General features: G+C 40.1%; 1 protein-coding gene across 4 annotated transcripts in view; it reads right to left on the bottom strand.

Annotated features, from left to right (window-relative positions):
* adamts17 (ADAM metallopeptidase with thrombospondin type 1 motif, 17) overlaps positions 1 to 21921 on the bottom strand; it is a 145995-nt gene extending 124074 nt beyond the window's left edge. Inside the window, exons 1-4 of one of the 4 annotated variants that reach the window (XM_058401858.1) lie at positions 19032 to 21921; positions 14453 to 14796; positions 7373 to 7538; positions 981 to 1153 (exon numbers count right to left, since the gene is read on the bottom strand). In XM_058401858.1, the coding sequence (XP_058257841.1) occupies positions 981 to 1153; positions 7373 to 7538; positions 14453 to 14796; positions 19032 to 19065 (717 nt within the window). In that variant the 5' untranslated portion in view covers positions 19066 to 21921. Of the gene's footprint in view, positions 1 to 980; positions 1154 to 7372; positions 7539 to 14452; positions 14797 to 18112; positions 18996 to 19031 lie in introns of those variants that run through there. The other 3 variants (XM_058401857.1, XM_058401856.1, XM_058401860.1) reach the window with 3 other exon arrangements.
* Between the last annotated feature and the right edge of the window lie 75 nt (positions 21922 to 21996).

Below are 21996 nucleotides of genomic sequence, written 5' to 3'. Positions count from 1 at the left end.
TCGCACTATCCATCCAACCTCCAAGCATCTGCCTCATGACACTCTGTTAAGCCTGACAATCCAAGATCTTTTTTATTTATTATGAATGCACTAGATTTATATATATATATATATATATATATATATATATATATATATATATATATATATAAACATTATCAGATTGTTAGAAATTAATTTCACTATACCATAAAATCACAAAAAAGAAATTCACCTGGAAACAGAAGAAACCCATGACTTCACTGGTATAGCAATCTTTAGGGGTTCGACATATGGTTGGTGTGTGAAGGAAGAAGAGTTCTGCTTTTCAATGCACTGAATCAAGCAGCCGTGGGGAATGGCGTGAGGAAGTGTGTGTCGGTTTACCTTAGTTCTTCATGATTTGTGTAGTAAAGAACAAAGATTGAAGATTATACTGATTTATCGGCCATTTAGAAACATGTGCTTTAAAATTTGGACTTGCTTGTGCAACTCTCCCTGCCATATGAAGGTTCTTTATAGGTCATAATTCTTTATTTGGGCCACAACACAGACCGACTGTTCGGACCTAATCTGACCCACGGCTGTAAATTTGGAATCTAATTGTGACTGTGGTTCAAGAAAATTCTGTCCGAACTCAACGACCATCAAATATATAGTAAATAATTCTTAGCATTTATAAATCTGTTTAGCAACAAGAAGGAAAGTTTAAAAAATAAGTGTTTCTCTTATTGGCAAAAAAAATAATGTTAGAAATAATTAATACATATGAGAAGTTTTAAAAAATAAAAAATCTTTGAGCTCATATTTAAAATATTTTGTAAGTTTATTATAAGTAAACATTATCTTGTTTTAATCTTGTTTTGGTTCTTTCTTTAGAAATCTACATTCATAGTTTTTCTGTTATAAATCCTGTATATTATGCAGGGTCTCCGAAAAGAACAAATGGGAGTAAAGCTACATTTTGTGTTTAGTCGTGTATGGGAATGTGTGAGACCCACCATGTTCATGACGGTAAGCAGGAAGCGCTGCGCTGCCTCTGCTCCATGGTACTGCACCATGTCTGCGTCGGCCACCACTACCGTCTCTACAGTGTATTCTCCGCTCATCCGGATAGCGTTTCTCCGCCCACGAGCGTCCTCTGTGCTTTTAGATCGCCGGTCCTTACGCTTCCCTACAGCCACACAAATACAAAAAAGTGGCAAGTGTTTACAAGTAGCAAAAGTTGTTCAATATTATTAGAATGACAATTAATGTTCATCTTGTGGCCACTTCACCAAGGTGTGTATGTGTTTCTGGGAGTTTGGGTTTGAAGGAGAGCGGATCCCCGAAGATTAAGAACTGCTGTTTTTAAGAAACACACCCTTGCCAATGCACCAGGGTGTTTTTTTAATTAACATTTTGTCATTTGATAAACACATATACACACAGATGGCAGAGAGATAACACATAACACATGTACAGTACACACCTGCTCAATGCCCGAGCTACAAGATCCCATTATCTACAGAGGACAAACACACACCACCCACACTACATATCATACCACCGATCATAAAAAGCAGGGCTTTCAAATGCCGTCTCACAGCTGAATGTCTGCCTGAAGCTTCTTAAGACCAATGGCTTTCAAACCAATGGCTCCGTTTGGACTTTGTATCATACTGGCCTATTTTTAAAGCAATTGTTCCACAAAAAAATTGTAATGTACACAATGTACAACAAATGTAGTGAATCAGCCCGGCTAAGAACATTTGATATCTGAACAAATTACTTTACACCACTTCATTACTGTGAATTATTACTATAATGTAAACAGATCTGATGAGTGCCTTCAGGCTAATGCTCTGAGGTTGTTAAAGTCTTTTCAGCCCCAGCCTATCAGTGTGGAGGGGTGAAGCAAACTGTTGTTAAGACTTAGGTAGACTAATAGCTTGTATCTTTGCCATCTGATAAGTTGTGAATAGCCTCAGCTGCCTTTAATCATGGTAAGGTGTGTTTGTTTTTTTCCATGCCTGGAAGAACTATTTCTTTGGCCTACTATGAGGTGTATCTCATATTGCATACTCATATTCATACATATTGTACAAAATTTTGCTGGATAAAGAGTACATTTTCACTCCGACAAGAGGAAGGACTGCACTTTAAGTACCTGGATAATGCACTTGAAAAATCATGTAAATATTTTGAGCAAGTGTAGCTTCTCAATTTTCACAGAAATCCTGCTTTGCTTCCGTGCAACAATATCCTGCTGTTTTTTTTAATAACTTAATGACTTTTGTTAGCTCAGCACTTCGTTAGAATTACTTTGTGGTCTATTGAGCACTGTGTTTGCTTAGGTATGTACTTTATTAGCTCAGCTCCACCTTATTAGCACTGCCGCTATCATTAGTTCAGCATGCTAAATTTGTAATCACAGCCTAAATACAGTTTAAAAAAAAAAGAATAACAGAAAATCTGAATTAGAAAAATAACTTTGAGAAAAATAAGAATGTGAAATACATGGTGTGTGTGTTGGAATACATCTTGGAAGTTACATCTATTGGAAGTCTGTGTTTCTTAAGAGTCCTTTGGCTGACAGTTACACCGGGTGCTTGACTCTAAATCAAGTGTTCTTAACTTCAGTCCTGAGGACACACTGCCTTGCAACGTTTTCCCAAACCTGATCCACCTCATGAAAAACATTATAATTAGTTGATCAGGTGTGTTTAAAGTAGGGAAAAACTGAACCCGTGAACCTTGCTTGAATATGGACTTCTGCGCAAAAATGGGGAATGTGCACTTCATACCGCAATCCTGCTCCAGCTTCCGTAACGCATGCCTGTGTGCGTGCACGTCTGCTATTTGAAGGCCAAAAAGCCAGTGAGTGGAATAAAAATGTCCAAGTCGGCGTGAAGAGAGAGAGCGAGCTGAAAGGAAAAGGAATGGGCGGTGATGAATTGGAAGTTGTTCTGGATTTTCATGAGGGTAAGTCGGAGAAAAGTTCCAACATTTTTGGGATTCCGTCTGGTTCGGAGGCAGACCGCAGCTCATAGTGATTCAAATCACAAAACCCAGCCTCCAGCTCCATCACAAATATGTTGGATCTATTACCCACAGCTGTGACTACACAAGATAGATATCTGTATGCCAGATAAAAACAAAGATTAATTGTAGGGATCATTGTAGCAAAGTATTTTTAAACCAAATCTGAGATATGCCCTTTCTCTTGAAATTAATTCATTCATTTGTAAACCCCAAACCATAAGATATTTTAAGGTATTTAACCCATAAAATCCTCAGTTCTATGCTACATACAAGTAGCTATTATCATTTAAATAACACTGCCATGAATTCCTTTGTTATGACTTTCACTATATTCGATTTTTTTCTTTGAGATACACAGTTTTTGAGAAAGAGGCATGTCTGAACTGTGAATAAGATCCTTAAAAAAATTGATGTGTCACTTCTTGACTACCCTCATCTCACCCTAATGATAGCGCCAAACAGCTCATGCCACCAGATTCTTGTGATTTTGTAGGCCAAAATGTACAAGGGTGCCAACATGTTTCTCCAACAAGTCACACAAATCTGGCCCTGACACACTTGACAGTTGCTGTCCTAGAATGTGGAAATGTCAGTGATGTGTTCTGTTCGAACATGAAGCACAGAACACAACCTGAGAGTCTGGCCTGACCATTCATTATACTATGTTACAATCATCCAGCACCTATTGACAAAAATGCCTAGTTCTTATAGGATGTGTCGTATTTTGGTCTGGGGAGCTTATTTTTCAGGAGATGTTAAATATAAACCTTCCACTTGATTGACACTTTGACTGGTTCCCAAACTCATCATGGAATGCCCCAAAATTACTTGCACTTTGGTCTCCCTAATGCTGAACCTGTCACCCAGGGGATTACCACAGACATCCATGGCCAGGGAGTCCAAAGAACCCTGACTGTCCTCACTTTCTTGGTGAAAAGGATGGATTTGTTTGCGTCTACTTCTTTCTTCAATGTGAAGCTAGCCAACCATTAATTTCTATCTATTCATGTGTAAACAGAATAGGACAATCACTCTCGACCAAGCACATTTAACAATTCTAGTAAGTTGTTTATGGGTCAGACCAATGACGGGCCAGCATTACGTTTCGAGGAAACACTTGTTAGCCCTCACTCCCCCAGACTGTCAGAAAGGACATGGTAGACAATAAGGCTGAAACTGGTAATGACTAAGACATTTACATTTCTGGCATTTGGCAGACACCCTCATCCAGAGTGACTTACAATTTATTTGATTGGGTACAACTGAGCAATTGCGAGTTAGCCTTGCTCAGGGACCCAGCAGTGGCAGCTTAGTGTACCTGGGATTCGAACTCACAACCTTCCGATCAGTAGTCCAAGTCATCACTAAGCTTCCATACCGCAATGGACATGGACATTTGGTACGATGGTGAAGAAATGAAATAGAAGCCCCATTAACCTGCAACTTTTCTGAATCTCCTCTCAGAAACGTTCATATTTATCCACTTTTTCATCACTATTTGACTGTTTCACCTGCTTCTCCTGCTACAATATTAGCCAGGGACAGGAATGTTCTTCTAGACCATTCAGAGACCCTGAACTCTTCAGCTCAAAGCTTGGACTGGATTACACATCACTTGTCAAGTCAGTTGTCAAATGAATAATTACAAATGCACTTTCCACACCTAAACCATTCTCTCTACTTTTCCTTCTTAGTTTTGCACCAAAACTACACAACCCAACTTCCTGTTCTCTTCTGCTCATTTTTAATTGGTTTTAGTTGTATTTCCACATAAACAGGATTCAGACAAGGTCTTGTGGAATCAGAAAGAATAAACCAGCAAGCCTTTTTTGTATATAGTGTATTTCAAGCTCATTGACCAGACTTTGTGGCTAAAGCAGACACACCTAATTGTGCAAGGTCCACTCCATCTCCTTCAGGCAAAGGGTGAGTATGTTGCTTCTCTTGGGTCTGCTGGAGAAATACCACACCCCTTTCATCCTCTTTGATCCCAGTCGGCATCTCGTTCCAGTCAGTCTTTCGGTTTGTTTAAATGACCAGTCTCCTCCCGTTCCATTCATAGTGGGAATACAACAACACCAAAGGCAAACAGGGTTATGGAGGGTATATCCGCACCAGTGACCCGAAAGGTTGGGACTTCCAATCCCATATCCACCTAAGAGCCTGTTTTGGGTTCATGAGCAAGATTTGTATCCCTCAGTTAGGCTTCATGCTTGGATCACATCCTGCTTTATGTATACGTTGCTCCAGATAAAAGCATCTGGCAAGTGAATAAAAATGTAAATGAATGGACTGCCATTTTACTTTTGTTGTTTTCAGATTTATGCTTCCTGACTTGCGGATCAAGTGCGCCCTTTTCTACAGATTACACAACAACGTTCCAATGCGACCGGTGTGTCAATGCAGCCGTATTTCACCGGCCCAGATGGAAGAGATTGTGAGAGGAGAAGGCAAGAGCCACAGATCGCCTCCTTCTGTTGCTTTTAACACTCCCACTCTGTCCTCGGTGTAACATGAGCTTCCCTTACACATCCAGACCGTGTGTGTGTGTGTGTGTATGCATCGGGAAGCCTCTGAAGTACTAAGGAAACAAAGTTTAATGGATATACAGTCTGTCTCAGTCGGTATCTTTCTCCAGGGATAGTGTGGTTTGGTAGTGGTGGGGGTTTCAGGGATGCAGTTCGCTCACAACTTTTCAACACATAGGCAGATGAGAGAGAGAAAAAGAGAGAGACAGGGAGGAGATAAGAAATTCTGGCATAGTCTTGAAACAGCCTGGAACATACGAGAAAGGAGAGGAAATAGTCCCCCCTCCCCAATTTTTGTCTTCTCGTGCCTCTCCGTAGACGCCAGGTGCTGGTTAGAGCAGAATGGCTAAAGCACCTGGAGTTTCACTGCAGCGCAGTTAAGTCCAACCACATTTGCACACAATCACACAGACCCCACTCAGCCTTCAAGATCCCCAGACATACAACTGGCTCTGATCCCGTCTTTCTTTCATTCCCCCAATTTCCATTTCTTTTTTTTCTAGGTTCTGGTTACTTGAAGTCCTGATATGGACGTATGGAAAGAATTTATTCACACATGTTGCCAATGCTCAGGTGGCTGGTGCCCCTTCAGGTGGTTGGTTCTGTGAAAATTAAGAGCTGGTTATGAAACAGTAAGGGTGCGCTTCATGGTATGTTTCTTGGTGCAAGCCGAATGGTCGACTAAATCAAAGGCAGTGAACAGGAGAAAGTAGTGTTGCACGTAAACTTCACACAAGTGCTGATGTGAAACCGAACATTCCAGTTATTGTGTTTTAGTTGGCTACCGTTCCTGTCTGCACTTCTCTCAAACACTGAACGTTTGTCAAAAGTCTGAAACGTCAATGTCTGCTAGGTAAAGCCTTTAAATAATGATAAGTGTCTATGGCATGGTGTCACAGCAGGTAGTACTGCTGCCTCACAGCTCCAGAGCTCGTGTTACTCTCTGCATGGAGTTCTGCATGTTCTTCTCGTGTATGAGTGAGTTTTCTCCAGGTTCTCTGCCTTTTTCACACTTTCCAGAATCATGCAGGTAGACAGATCGGCTACACTAAATTGCCCATACAAAATGTCCCATCTTGCACCTGGAGTTGCAGTATAGGTCAGATGCACAGTGACCCTTGCCCAACTTTCAATCTAAGTAAGTATCAAAGCAATTTTGGTAAATGGTCTAATATGAAATTGTGTTGCCAAAAAAATTGTGGAAAATTTATGGAAAGTTTAACTGTGATGTCATGCATATAATCTTAAAAATTCGTAGTTTTCGAAAGCAGGGTTTGGGGAGAAATGAGCAAAATATTTGTTCTGTCTGTTCGTGATTTTTGTACTGACATAAAGCTGGAAAACCATTTATAAAGCTAAGACTGGGGTTATGAATAATGGCTATTTGACTGATTTGTTATTTGTTTTTGCTTTAAATTCTTGTACAATACTGAGAATCAGCACTGACTATACAATGATATACATGTAGCCAACTGTCTATGTCTGGAAAATTTTCATTCAAATAAAGAAGACATGTTATTACAGCATTTAGAGTAAAGCTGGTCAAGCTCAACATTTACTTTGACAAAACTGGGTCTATGCCACACGGTTGGTCAAAGGCATGTACTGAACCCATTCATCATTTCAAGTTAAATGTTTTTTTACTACATCAGATCTACTCTGCATAAATCGAGGATATCTCAACATAAGATTGTAATAAAGGTGCAGTGACTGAGACTGTTTGTAATTGGCTGTGTTTCCTTTCATTATTGAGGAAATCAAAGATACTACATTTATACTGGAAGGACAGAAAGATGTAGTTATGAAAAAAAAAAAAACAATATCTTATATAGGATGCTCACCTTGGATGACTTGGCAGTGTTTTGGGCTGTCTTGTGTGGACCGGGACGTTTTGTCAGAAGAACGTTTTTGTCTGATGACTTTGTGTTCTCCACCCGAGAAAGACTCTAGTTCCTGATGAACGGGCTTGATAAACAGTGTCTCATCTCCCATTTGAATCAGGCCAGTCTGAGACACACAAAAGACAGAAAGGCATTAAACCATGGGGCAGCATTTCCTGCATGTAAAATAGCACTAAAGCAGTACACTATAATGTTGAAGATCTTGTCTTGCCCCTTAGATTCCTGGTCTTGGTCAGGCCTGGAAAAAATGTGTCTTGCAATTACTTCATGAGTAGCTTTTGTTTGTCTGATCACTGTCGCAATGACAATACTAATTAAACCTAGAGTAACTGGTACCTAGCCAATAATATAACTTTTCTTTAACCTTCTGTTAAATGCTAACAAATGGATGTGCTAGAGTTGCATATTTGCCTTAAATACTCTACCATATGGACATGTTTCAAACAAGTTAATTAAACATGATAACGTGTGTACCTTTAGTATATAAATTACAGCATAGTCCAAAATACCACATAAAGATGAAGCAAAAACATGGCGACATAGGAGAATGGATCGAGTGTATTGTCTAGAGCCTTTCAGTGAATTCACTAGTTTTCCACTAATAGTGTTTGAAGGCACAGTTTCAGGATTCCTATACTTCCAGGTCACATTGCAACACCCATGGCTAGGATTGGCACTAAATAAATGCATATTTAGCACAGTCCAAATCTATAAACAGATTGCTGGAAATATTCACAGTGAAGTCTGGGCTTAATCTATGTTTCATTAACCCATATATTTGGATACATCACTCTTTAAGACCTCATAATTTCTGTACAACTCTATTCTCCATAGAAAACCCTGTCCATTTATCAGAAAGTAGCTAGTGTAAAGAATTGCTATAAGTTTAAAAAATGAAATCCAGGATCCTGTCACACTGGTAGTTGTGTTGAAGATGGAAACACTCCCAGTGTATATGTCCATTCATCAATAGCCCTCCAGGGAACCTGTAAAATATGGTGGGCTTGTCTGTCTGTCTGACTGACTGTCTGTCTGTCTGTTTGTCCGGGCCTTTTTAACATAATGCAAGTTGCCACTGGCTTTAAAAGAGCGGCTCTCTCATTTGGCCTGAACCTCTGAGTCAGCATGCAGTCAAATTTGGCACCGTTCAATCATGGAGACTTGGCTGTCACCCTACAGGATCCATTTATCTGAAGACAGCGGGAAAAAAATAAGACGGATGAATAAAGGAAAAGACAGGACAAGGAATGAACGATGGAGCCTCAAGGCGGGTGTGAAGGAGGAGGAGGAGGAGGAGGAGAGGAAAAGAAGACAGGAGTGCTGACAGGGCAAGGTGAAAAGGGGTCGTAAAGCATGCGCTTTCATCCCCGACACGTACGGACAAACCCCACACACACGCCAGGCGCTGGGTTACAGGCAGCGTATATAGGAATATGGCCACCTCAGTGGAGGGAGAGCAGTGGAAATGACATTAACAGAGCAGGAATATTTTTTCCTTTCCTCCAGCCACATTGACACTCGAGGGCTTCGGATAATGCTTGTGGCAACATGAGCTGCAGCAACTGATTGCTGGGCTCAGAGGGGATATTTAGTGAGTCTTGAACATACCCTTAGATTACAGGCTAACCTCAGTGGTTATGATGCAGAACAGAAAAAGAATGTGTGCAATAGAAGCTTGAAATCAACAAATGGACATCGCTAATGGAGTAATTAACCTGTCCTGAACAACATGCTTATTATATATAATTTATTTTGTAATGAAAACTTCTTTCACTAACAAGCGCCCACAATGCCAATTAATTCCCTACTAACAGAGATGCCGGTGAGAATTAGCTCTTGCCTCATCTCTACCTAAAGAGACTGATGCGGCAGTGCTTTAGTCCTGTACTCTTTCCAGCTGTCTCACATCCTCATCAGTACACTCGGCTAAAACAGATCACCAAGATTACTAAAGTTTAAAGTTTAATCCTAACACTGTCCTCAACATCATTATGCTTTTGTCATGTTATAAAGCACCAACTAGCCAAGACTAGTCTCTGAGTCATATTGCTGCACTGCATTCTGGAGTCCAGTGGTTGCTCTCTCCACTATTTCTCATTAATATGCCTTTGAACATCAGTGGAAAATGGTTTTTTGTTAGAAGTGAACAGCAGTGAATTTTCCTTGTTGCAACTGTGCAATGATGTCACAGCTGCAAACACTAACTCCTTACAAGAATAATGAAGGACTCTTTATATGCTATATGATCACGACTTTATAAGCCTGTTTTGTTTATGCCCTCAGGCTGTTCTATGTAACACAGCTCATTCTCTTTGTTGCTCATGATGTGTTTACATGGTAATGGCATTGCACCAATAAAAAAAATAAAACAAAATCTCACCAAAAGCATTAGAACAGGTAATAATAAGCACCATTTCATAGACACAGGAAAACCGCCTTTGCGCTATCAAAGCTTATTATGCTAATATTATCCATTTAATCATACGCGGTTGCAATGTTGTCTGATACAGACAATCTGCATAATATATTCATTCCCTCGTAGTCTCATAGTGAGATCACTGAAATGAAGTTCCACATTCAGAAACGTAATTTGCTGGCAGTGAGAAAGCCAGACCTGACAATAAATAAAGGTTACTGCTCCGTTAATGAAAGAATTGTTTTCTTTTTTAGGGGATAGTGGGGTTGTTTTTGTGTGGGGCTTTTTTCGCCGCTCTTATCAATTTTGGGGTGTGTGCTGCGTTCAAGAAATCCTATAGAGCCAAGTAAACCTATGGAACACCATAAAAACGAAGATCAGTATTAAATACCCTGATAGGTGACATGAATAACATTGATTACCTCATTACAGTGGCACCTGTCAGTATTACGCAGCTATAGTCAGTCTTGAAGCTGATGTGTTGGAAGCAGGAAAAATGGGCAAGAATACAAATTTGAGCAACTTTGAAGACTGTGATGGCTAGATGACTGGGTCAGACATCTCCAAAGCAGCAGGTCTTGTGGGGTGTTTTTCAGTATGCAGAGGTTAGTACCTACCAAAACTGGTCCATAAAAGTGGGACAGCCGGTGAACCGGAGGCAGGGTCATGAGCGCCCCAGGCTTATTGATGTCTGGTCCATCTGGTCAGATCCCACAGAAGAGCTACTATAGCACAAATTGCTGTGAAAGTTCATGCTGGCTCTGATAGAAATGTGTCAAAACACACAGTGCATCACAGCTTGCTGTGTATGGGGCTACAGACCAGTTAGAGTGCCCATGCTGACTCCTCTACACCACCAAAGGCACCTACAATAAGCAAGTGACCATCAGAACTAGAGTAATGGATCAGAGCAATGGAATCTGGCTTGATGACATACATTTTCATTTGCATCAATGTCTATACATCATGCCGGTGCTGTTTTGGTAGAACTAGGAGAACCTACACAATATTAGGCAGGTGTTTTTTATTTTATGGTTGATTGGTGCATATTAAGACAAAAGTTGCTTTATTCCTTAACACAGTATAAATGAGATTTAAAATAAAAAAATCTTTATTTATAGCCAACTGTATACTTCACTAACTGATCAGGTTACTGCTAATCTAAGATGATCAGAGAAGTTTGGGGGTGGGGGGACGGTGGTAGCTTAGTGGTTAAGGTGTTGGACTCCTGATCAGAAGGTTGTGAGTACAAATCCAAAATCCACTAAGCTCCACCCCCCAGTGCAGGTAGATCTTGTGATTTTTGAGGCACCTCAAACTGAATGATTTTGTACCATATGCTCATAACAGACCATGAATTTGGTTTAAAAACAGAAATGAACTGAATCTATAACTGTTGATCTTCCAAATCCCATCTGGTGTAAAAATTTGTGCCACACCTAGTGTTAGTCTGTGTGTAGTGACACCAAAACTCTGTCCTGAGAATGGACGTGATTCCAGCATCTGCTAAAATTCCCTTACTTAAGAACATTAGCATTGTAGGGACTGTGCCAAACCGAAGACGCAATCTTCATGCATTAAATATGTCTTTCTACATTTGGGGTAAGTGGAACATTGTGTACATTTCAAATTTTTAATGAACTAGTCCTTTAAGGAGGCCTGTTTTCTAAGAATAACATGACGAATACGGTAGACCATGGTGAATTCATTTCTTTGTGAATGAAATAAAAAACTAAAGCTGTACCATTTCACAGTGGATGCTCAGATTGGACGTCTGATCAAAAGATAGTGAGCTCAAATCCCAGGACCACCAAGCTGCCACTGCTGGTCCTTTGAGCAAGGCCCCTAACCCTCAACTACTCAGTAGTATAAATGAGATAAATGTATGGCACTCTGTATAAGGAAATCTGCTGTAAATGTTTTGGCCATAAATTCAAGGCTCAAGCACTTAAAAATGATTAACTTTCACTTGTCTAATCCAATCCTGTTTTTTTGTTTGTTTATTTTATTTTATTTTATTTCACTGAAGAGATCCTGTTACACTTGCCATAAATTCATCAGTATGAGACGTTTTGGAAATATTTATGCTTTGTTGCATAAAAATACATACATTTATATTAATTAGGACTGCACTATTGTTAATATTTGTAAAATCCAGGGGCTAGGAATTAAGATTCATGATTTTTAGACCAATTCTGTAAGAAGCCATTTGTACTCTAACACATTTTTAAGACACTTAAACTTAGACAGAACTTCACCTGCTGCCTAAAAACAGTGAGAAAAACTCAACTTGAAGCTAAGCTTAGTTTCAACTTACATCAAAATAAGTCAAGACAGTGGAGTTCTTTAAGTTTCACGTTTTGAAACTTGAGTGCAATATCCAAAATTGTCATGACAGTTAGAGTTCCTAGTTGTTAAGCCACTCAATTGGCCCAAGCATTCATCTCATACATTTAGTTGTTGCTTGTTAAGTAACTGGGATTTAATATCCAATTATCCATCCATTTTCTGTATCGCTTATCTTACAGAGGTTCATGGGGAAAGTGGTGTCTCTCTCAGGGGACACAAGATGGGGGACACCCTGAACTGTGAAAAGGTGGGTGTCCAATGTACGCTGGGGAAGAAACCAGAGTACCCGGAGGGAACCCCAGAAGAGAGAACATGCAAACTCCATGTACAGGGCAGAGGATGGAAATTGAACCCCTAACCTAGAGGTGCGAGACAAACGTTCTACAAACTGGTGTTTTAAAAATTACCCACAGTTTTCCAGTGAGCAGCTCCTTCAGTGACAGACTGTTACATCCTAAATGATACAGAAGGTCTTTTCTCCTTACTGCTATTAGACTTTAGAATCAGAGCTGCTCTCAGTGAACCAGTCGCCATAATACACACTGTTCATACTGATTTTTATACTGTGTTATAACTGTGAAATAACCTGTCATCATAATACACACTGTTATATGTGATATTCTTAAACTGTGAAATTACAATAATTAAAATCCTGTGCAATACAAGAGTGCAATAACAACAATTTAAGATGTGCAATAACCAAGTGCAATTGTTAGTTTGTGTGTTTCTGTGAAATTATTATCATTGTTATTTTTCTCTTTCTTCTGTATTTATATAGATTTCTTTATCTTTCTGCTTCATATTTGCACATTTTCTTCTTTTGTTGCTGCTGTAAAGTGGAAATTTCCCCACTGTGGGACGAATAAAGGTTTATCTTATCTTATCTTATCTTATCTTATCTTATCTTATCTTATCTTATCTTATCTTATCTTAACTTAAATTAGTGTGAGCTCATGCAATACTCAGGTTACTGAGGTTGTTGAATTGCACTGAGGAACAAATCGGGATCATGATTTTAATAGGTGTCAATAATTGAATTTAATAACTCAATTATCTGTGCAGCCCTAATGTTCATTCATGCATTGTTGTGTTCCTTGTTCGATCAATGGTGTCAGTCAAGCACCCATGCACATCCTTAATGGTGACCTGCATTTTTTCTGTCTGCCAAATACCTGCTGGTCTGGAAGAAGCAATTTCCATTTGGAAACAAGAGTCAAAACATCCAGCTGATCTGCTCCTCGTCAACCCACACAGAGGTGTCAGAAAAGCTTGAGTCTCTACCGCCTGGCACATCTGTTACGACAATGACCTCATTTTCCAAAGGTGCAGCCTCAACTGAGCTTATATGGTGAGGGAAAATGCAAACAGCGTGCAGAGTAAGCTAAGTTTGTCACTGCTGCATGATCTGGAGTGAATGCATCGCAATGGCCCAATATGGAGTGTGGAGCAGGGGTTAGAAGAAGTGAGAGAGACAGTGAGAGCAGAGTCAGAGAGGTGAAGACCATGTAGCTGAGCTCACTTTGTAGACTTAAAAACCATGCACATGTCTTCTTACTTACACATACCATACACTGCTTTTGCTCCCTCTATCTCTGTTGTTCAGTGTCTCAGCATTCAGACTAGGCAATAGGGGGCAGGGAGTGTGGGCGTGACCTTCGGCCCAGCCAAAAACTGAGTGACAGTCTGTCACAGTGGTGCTACTCATCCCATTCAGCCATCAGTTCTAGCTATTCACAGGACTGGGTTTAGTTGGAAGTGAGCCAGGGAATTGTCTCCTACATGACAAATAACAAGCGGCACACAATGCTACCTTGTCTTAAATGGTACGTGAATACCCAAGCAGTGTACTTGTGTATCTGGGGGTCTACACTGAATGTAATTTGTACACTTGGCCTGAGTTAACACGCTGCTCTGTGGCAAGTCGTTCTGTTTGCTTGCGTTCTGTAGGTCAGGCTGTTCAATCTGCTAAGGTTTTTTCCAGGTTCCTTATTACTTCACTGAAGGCTAAAATCCACTATTTTGTACATAGTCACATGGATGAACATCCTGTATCATCTGATATACTGCAACAGGATATGTGGTTTTGACACAAATTGACCATATGAGTGAGGAAGTGAAGACTCAGTATTATTATAATAATGTTAATGACCAGAATAACTTAAAACTTCTACAAACAAAAACGTTAAGGATGAAATGCATTCACGTCTCTGAAATTCACTCAAAATGTGGCGGTCTAGGAGCACTTTTTCACTCACCAGGCCGCCGCAAGTATCCAACGAGGCGAACGAGTCAGTGTGATTGAAGACAGTGCCAGTGTAGAAACAGACCCGTCCTTTAAAATCTGGTTCACGCTGGATGCTTTCTCCTCGACTCTTCTCTTCAACCATGAAGCCCCCAGCAAGGAAAGCCTCGTCCCTCTGAAGCTCCAGGTAAAGTTCTCTTTTGAAGGCAGGTAGCGACACGAACAAGTGGCCATGCTGGTTCTCAGAGCGCTTCCTGCGCCCTCTGCTCCACCGTGATGCTTCCCAAATCAGCTCCACCTGCTCCTGCTGCAGCTCCGAGGGCACTACTAAGTCCGTCTCGTACTCTACAGAGCGGGCTAGGGAGGAAGGAAAAACCACTTTAATTTGGAACAGCACCATTTTGAGATGTCAAAACACATCAATACTCTCAATTTCTTAAGGACAGTGAGTTTTTCCTCTGGGGGAACCCTCTATATAGAACCCGATCAGCGCTCAGAAAAGTAGTACCTGTTCAATAACAACAGTAATAACAGTGTAATAGCTAACATACTATGTAAATATCATAATATATACATTTTCATATTACAATCACTGCAATGTTATTATTACAAAGCTGTACATAACACTACTGAAAATTATTTCTCCTCCAAAAGGACAGCTCTGTTCTGGCTTTTCCCAGTTCCGTGCAGCTGACATCCTTTGAACAGAAGTATGTGTTTGTCTAGCCAGAAAAGGACACTTCTTTAAAAGCATAAAGGACATCAGAAGACAGCTGCTTTCTAAATAGGGCACATTTTTGTCTCTGAAGTTCAAATGCTGCACCAAACTGGAGGCTGTAGTAACAATGGCTTGAAACATCACTGCTAATATTTGAAAATAACGATATATGATCTACATGATGGAAAATGGTTTCTCGGTGGTTAATCCTCTAGGCTACTACTGATCCAAAGGTTTGTGAGTTCAAGTCCTGGCATTGCCAAGTCTGCCACTGCTGGGTACTCGAGCAAGGCACTTAATCCTCTCTGCTCCAGGGGTGTGATGTCATGACTGACGCAGTACCTGAGCCGGGCTACCTACCAAGCCAGGATATGCAAATATAAAAAAAATAAAGGTTTTTATTCTTCTATTTATATACCCAATTGTTGGCAATGTACCCACTTCTTGCATTTGTAGTGGAACTGAGGGTAGAGAATGTACTGACCCAGCACAGTAGGGTGCTAGTGTGTGAACAAGTGCTAATGTGTGAACACTTGCACGTTACAGTACTGTTATGGTCTTATGGATAGCCACAATTTAGACAGGACTTTAACTTAAACAAATATATCTAAAAAAAATTTTTTTGCTTGCTTATAAAGTCATGTTAAAAAAACGTGTCTTATGTTTGTATGCTGGTTGCTTGAGGCTGAAAATTTTAAATGATCAAAGTTAGGCCCTGTTAAAACGATTAGTGTCTGCTAAAGTCATTCATCAGATATTATTAGTTATCAAAGTTTATAGCTCCTTATTTGCAACACATTCTTCGTAAAGCTCTGGCTTTAGTATGGCTGTAGAGGGAATGCATCATTATAGATACAGTAGGTATGAGTACACAGTAAGCAGAGATGAGGACAAAGATTGGACTATTGTAAAAGCTATAGGTGTAGATTATCAGCGTTGGACTGAGTGAACAGAGAAAATGACTGAGCATATAGACAGCAATAGTGAGAACAGGGTGAAGAGATGAGTATAGCAGGCGCAGGGAGCAGCATTATAATAAAGGCAGTAGAGGTGAGTGTAAAGCCAGTAGAAGTGGATTATTAAAGGCAGTATGCATGAATATAGAGGCAATAGGAGTGAGTGAAGAGAAAGCAGGTCTGAGTATATGATCAGTAAGATTGAGTACAGAGAGAGAGATGAGAAATGTGGAAGAAGAGATGGATTGTTACAGATGCACTAGAGGTGAGTCTAGAGTCAGCAAGAGTGGATTTTAAGATTATATGAGAGGTAGTATTGAGATTATATGAGGTTATTACACAAACAGTTTCGAGGGATTATTATTATAATGATTATGAGTATTATAGTCACCGCAGGAATATTCAATGATCATTGTAGATTATTATAGAAGCAATATATAAATGTAACACGGGAGCAGATGGAAGGTGAAGTGAGTGATTATAGATAGAGCATAAATGCATTATTATAGGGTTAGTAGGGTGAGTATAGATGAAGTATGAATGAATCATTATTAGGGCAATAGGAGTAAGTACAGAGGGAGTGTGGAGTAAGCAGTTGGTGTATAGTGGGAGCAGGAGGTGACTACTATGAGGACAGTATGAGTGAGTATAGAGGCAGAAGGAGTGGGTAGAGAGAAGCAGAGAAATGTAGTAAGTAGATTACTACAGAAGTGGTGGAAGTGAATATAGTGGCAATACAAATGTGTAGAGAAGGGCCTGGAAAGGATTATTAATAAAAAACAATAGCAGTGAGTTTCATAGAGGCAACAGCAGTAAATACAGAGGCAGCAGCAATGAGTGAAGAGGCAGTAGTTGATCATATGTAGGCAGAAGGACAGAATATAATAGAGGCAACATGAGCAAATTCGACAGAGTTGAAGAAGATTATTTTAGAGGCAATAGGAATGAGTAAAGAATAGGCAGGAGGGTATTATTTCAATAGAAGGCACTGGGAATGCGAAGAGGTAGTAGGAGGAATATAAAGGCAACATGAATGACTAGAGTGTCCTGTACAGGATTATCAGATAGTCAGGAGCAGAATATTGTGTAGTAGGAGTGAATAGAGACACAGCAGGAAGACTTTATTATAGGGGTAGTAGGAATATAGAGAGAACAGATGGGGATTTATTATAGAGACAATTGCAGTGAGTAAATGGAGGCAGGAGGGGATACATATACAGACAGCAGCAGTTAGTAAAGGGCAGTAGGAGGCAGAATCAGTGAGTATGAGGCATTAGGAGTGAGCACAGAGATCAGGAGGGCATCATTATTGCTGAGGAAGCAGGTGTGAATGTAGAGGCAACATGAGTAAGCAGAGGGGTAAGTACAGGATTATTCGAAAGGCAGGAGCAGGGAGTACAGGGCAGTAGGCGTGTAAGAAGGAGTAGGAAGTTATAATTATTGGGGCAGGAGAAGTGAATATAGATGCATTATGAGTGAGTCTATGGGGATTATTAAAGAGACAAGAGTAGTGAGTATAAGGCATGAGCAGAGGGGGAGCAGGAAGGTATTATTAAGGAGGTAGTAAGGGTATAGAGGGAACTGTTTATTATAGAGGCAATAATACTGAGTAAAGGAAGGAGGAAGGGGGTTAATATGCAGGCAGCAGCAGTGAGTATAGGGAGGTAGAAGCAGCAGGAGTGAGAATAGATGTATGCATTTTTATAAGAGGTAGAATATACAGTAGAGGCAATAAGAGTTGAAGTGATATAAATGGTTTTGCTTCTGCAGTGCAGGCATAGATGTATTGCATAAACAGAACTTTAAATGGCTGATGTTAGAATAGGAGGAAGATGTGTGTCCATGCAGACGCTGTGCATTAGAAGTGTGCTGCAGAAGATGTTCCGGCAAATCTGAACTTCTGCAGCAAAGCCGTTAACACACACAAGAAGTGTTAGTACACTGCAGGCAGGGCGGTTTTTAGCGAAGTTGCAAAGAAACACATTTGCTACGTTCTTACCTACTGTTGCCTTCAGTCCAATAGAAAGAAGGAAAAAGGGCAGCAGAAGCGGAGGAGCCCTGTAGCTACGCATCACTGCCGGAGAAGCGAGGGGCGAAGTGAGCAGAAGTTGGGCAAAGTTTCGGGAGAAATGAATCGCTGCAGCAAGCGCACAAAACCGAAGGGGAAAACACGCCCATCGACACCGGATTGGCCGGTGGGATATATGCAAACAGATTCCTGAAAGGTGATTGGATAATCGCGCGATCACTCACAGCGGTGGGCAGAACGCGTACACGTGGTTTCCACGCTGCAGACATAGTGCAGGTAGTGAAAGCAGATGTTTCAATGCACCGGAGGAGGCTTATTCAGTATTTTTTTATTTTAAGTAAGTCTTCTTTTCAGACTAGGAAAATCTCATATGCAATTTTTTATTACCCCAAATATGTTATTCACATATAAGGCAAAATCAAACAGTACTTAATACAGGCACATGACAATGTTGGGAATAGTCCAAAAAGCAGAGGTTGTCCTATGGTTGTTTTCCAATGATGGACAGGTAGAGTGGGGCTGAAAAACTGTGCAAAGGATCTAATGGGCTACAGTTTGATACATATCTACTACTTCATTCAAATCTGTTCAGTAAGGGGAAAAGGTGTATAAGGTAAATTGCTTACATGCCCATCAATGTCAATCACTTGTCCAAATATACTCAACATATGATGGTTGAAATACATCTAAATGTAGCTTTGTTGCTCTGCAATTATTGTCAGTCCTCTTTACATATCCATTAATGGAAAAAAGGCCACCATAGGTGCACAACTTGCACTCCAACTTACCCTGCTATATTTAAACGATGTCATATGAAAGAGACATGATACATACTTACTTCTGTGATCGTATAGACATAAGTAATTTGTAAGTAAATAAAAGCATATACCGTACAAGCCTATATATCTGTTTTTAGTATTCATGCATCTGTCCAGCTATTGGTGAACTCAGCTGAACTCTTGAGGTCTGAGAAGACAAAAACAGGTAATAAGCTGATATTAATACTATATTAATATTACACAATATTAAACACAAAAAATCATTAACATGAATGGACAGCAGCATCTACTTGCCACAGCTCATCTGTCAAGTCATGTCAAATCACCAGCTATCGAGTACTCTCAACCTGGGCGGTTCTGCCAAGCTGCTCTCTTATCATGGCCAGCTCAGTCACGGCAGCTGCCAGGTCTCCTTGGCAGCTGTGCAAGTGAATATAAAAAAGAGAAATCAAAGCCACTCAAAACAGGACTAATCCCTCTTTGACCCCACTCCAGAGAACTCTGCTTTCACATGCAGACGTGCAGATTACAGCTCCAATGAGAGCGAAATCAAAAGAACAAGGCTGTAAAACCGCAATGGCATGAGATCTTTGCTATTCGAGGTCTTGAGTTAAATATAGAGGTGGTGAAATACCACCTGCAATTATACATACCATGTCGTCATTCCTTGTTAGACCCGATGACCATTTTATCACATGTAGTGAGTGTAACACACGATTCAACACATCAGCTAATTTTTATGATGTCATTTGAACACAACTGGAAGCAAAAACAACACAAAAAATCTAACAGAACAGGATAATATACAGTAGAGCCAACAGAATCAGCATTTTGAATTATCAAGGCTTCTAACCAATGGGGCCCAACCATCTGAACTTCATTTTTGACCCTGACTTACTGTTTTTTTAGCTGAACTCATGCCGTGCACTAGGAACCCTGAGGTGTAACTGAGCATGTACATAGGATTCAAAACACGAAAAATGGTAGAGATAAGATGTGATTTTAGACCATGCTGCAAGCCTAAACATTGACATTTTTTGTATGTCTGCCATCAGTTAAGTTGTTTACCCTATCAAAAATGACAAAATACCCCTTATCTTCTACATGTTTTGAGTCTTTCAGAAATCAGTTCTTTGGGGAACATCATTCTGCAGGGTCTGATTGGAAAACTGGTGGTGGATCCAAGAACAGAACCCCAGCTGACTTTAGAGCGGGTCAAGGAGGGATTAGTCCTGTTTAAAGCACTCCGATTTCTCTTTTTTAATTGGCAGTGCTGCCAACGAGACCTTTAGCTACCTCAGAGAGCCAGCAAAGCAGCTGGCATGACTGAGCTGGCCATTATAAGAGAGTAGCTTGGCAGAAGTGTCCAGCTTGAGAGTTCAGCTGCCACAGTGATAGTCTGAATCACAGTAAATAAGAGGCCTGTCTATGTAACAATCACAGAAGGTCTGTCTGACAGACATATTGCAACCTAATTTAAAAATAAGCTTGCGTGGCCAAGAGTAAAAATATGTCATGATTCAAGGGAACTTCTTATAACTAATCCCAAAGGCATCATGCTTATGGTAGGGCATCATGTACAGTAACACTTTCTGAAGGTCTTGATATGACATATCTAGCCATCAAATTGGAGAATACAAAAACTTTTTAGTCGTCAACTGGAAACCAGGGAAATGTCTTGATCTATTCGTGATGTTTTGTCCTACAGTTTCCTCCACAGCCATTGGTGACTTTCAGGTGTCCATCATAGATCTTGGATTCATCTCTTTTAACTTTAACCACTCCACTCTCTTCTTGCTGATGAAGTGTTGCTGATGAAACACTCTAAATAAAATCTGTCCAAGCTCTGAACAATTTATGAAAAGGCCACACTTTGGAAGTAGACATCTGATGGCCATCCACTGCAAAGAGAAGGGAAATATTTGGAGTAACCCTAATCTGAGAATCCGTTTCCCTTCTTCTCGATTTTTCAGTTATTGTGGTGAATTGCTCCCTCTAGAGGTCAAATGACACACATCATGGTCTGATTTTTTTTTCCATTTATGCATATGGTAGATGGTTTTATCCAATGGGACTTACAAACGGGACAGAACCCAATCCTATAATATGTCTGAGCAGTTGAGGTTTGCGGGTCTTGTTGAAAGGCCCAGCAGTGGCTTTTTGCTCGTATTGAAATTTAAACTCAATCCTCCGACCACTGTCACTGAACCTTAACCACTGTCTCTGCCCCAGTGATAAATCACACATACTGAAACAATAAATGGATAGCAAGGTGTCCCACTTTTAACATAGTTGTTGCCTTATAGTTCTAGGCTTCACCGTACATCCAGAGTTACCCCTGCAGGATAAAACTGCAGCTAAATATAAATAAATTAAAGAATTAAACATTTTGAAACTTGAATTCTAGGTTTGTGCCTCACATCCCCAGGATTGGGGTTTGATTCCTGCCTCTGCTTTGTGTGTGTGGAGTTTGCATGTTCTCCCTGTGGTTTGGGGGTTTCCTGTATCTCAGTTTCTTCCTCCAGTTCAAATACATAAGCTGTAGGCTGATTGTGTGTGTGTGTGTGTGTGTGTGTGTGAGAGAGAGAGAGAGAGAGAGATTGCATCTTGGGTTGGCACCTTGTCCAGGGTGTCCTCCACTGTGAGTCACCAGAGTCAGAGTAGGATAAGCAGTACAAAAAATGGAAATGGTTGGATGGATGGATGGATGGATGGTTGGAATTACAGGCTGCCTCCATGCAAGTCATTGAAATCAACCGAGGGAAATTCATTCAGTAGGCTTCCCAGGAAGGCTCATCACCAAGTAATTGTTGATTATATTCTTGAGTACATCACATGGCTTTTATCTCAGTTCATCTGCTTGCTTTTCCATCAAGTTGAGATTAAATCACCTAATATTTTCATTGATAAAACATGGATTATTTTTTTTTAATTAAAGCAAAATACCTTCAAAAATGTTCAAATGGTCAGTTATAAAATATTTCTTTGACCATTTCATTTTTATCAAATGTTAAAACACACATTGGAATATATTTATCATAAACATTAAAAATAACCTACAAGTATATCATTCAA

This window comes from Hemibagrus wyckioides, linkage group LG10 (genome assembly GCF_019097595.1).
Source record: "Hemibagrus wyckioides isolate EC202008001 linkage group LG10, SWU_Hwy_1.0, whole genome shotgun sequence".
NCBI classification, from domain to species: domain Eukaryota; kingdom Metazoa; phylum Chordata; class Actinopteri; order Siluriformes; family Bagridae; genus Hemibagrus; species Hemibagrus wyckioides.
This window is presented reverse-complemented; position numbering and strand designations above follow the sequence as displayed.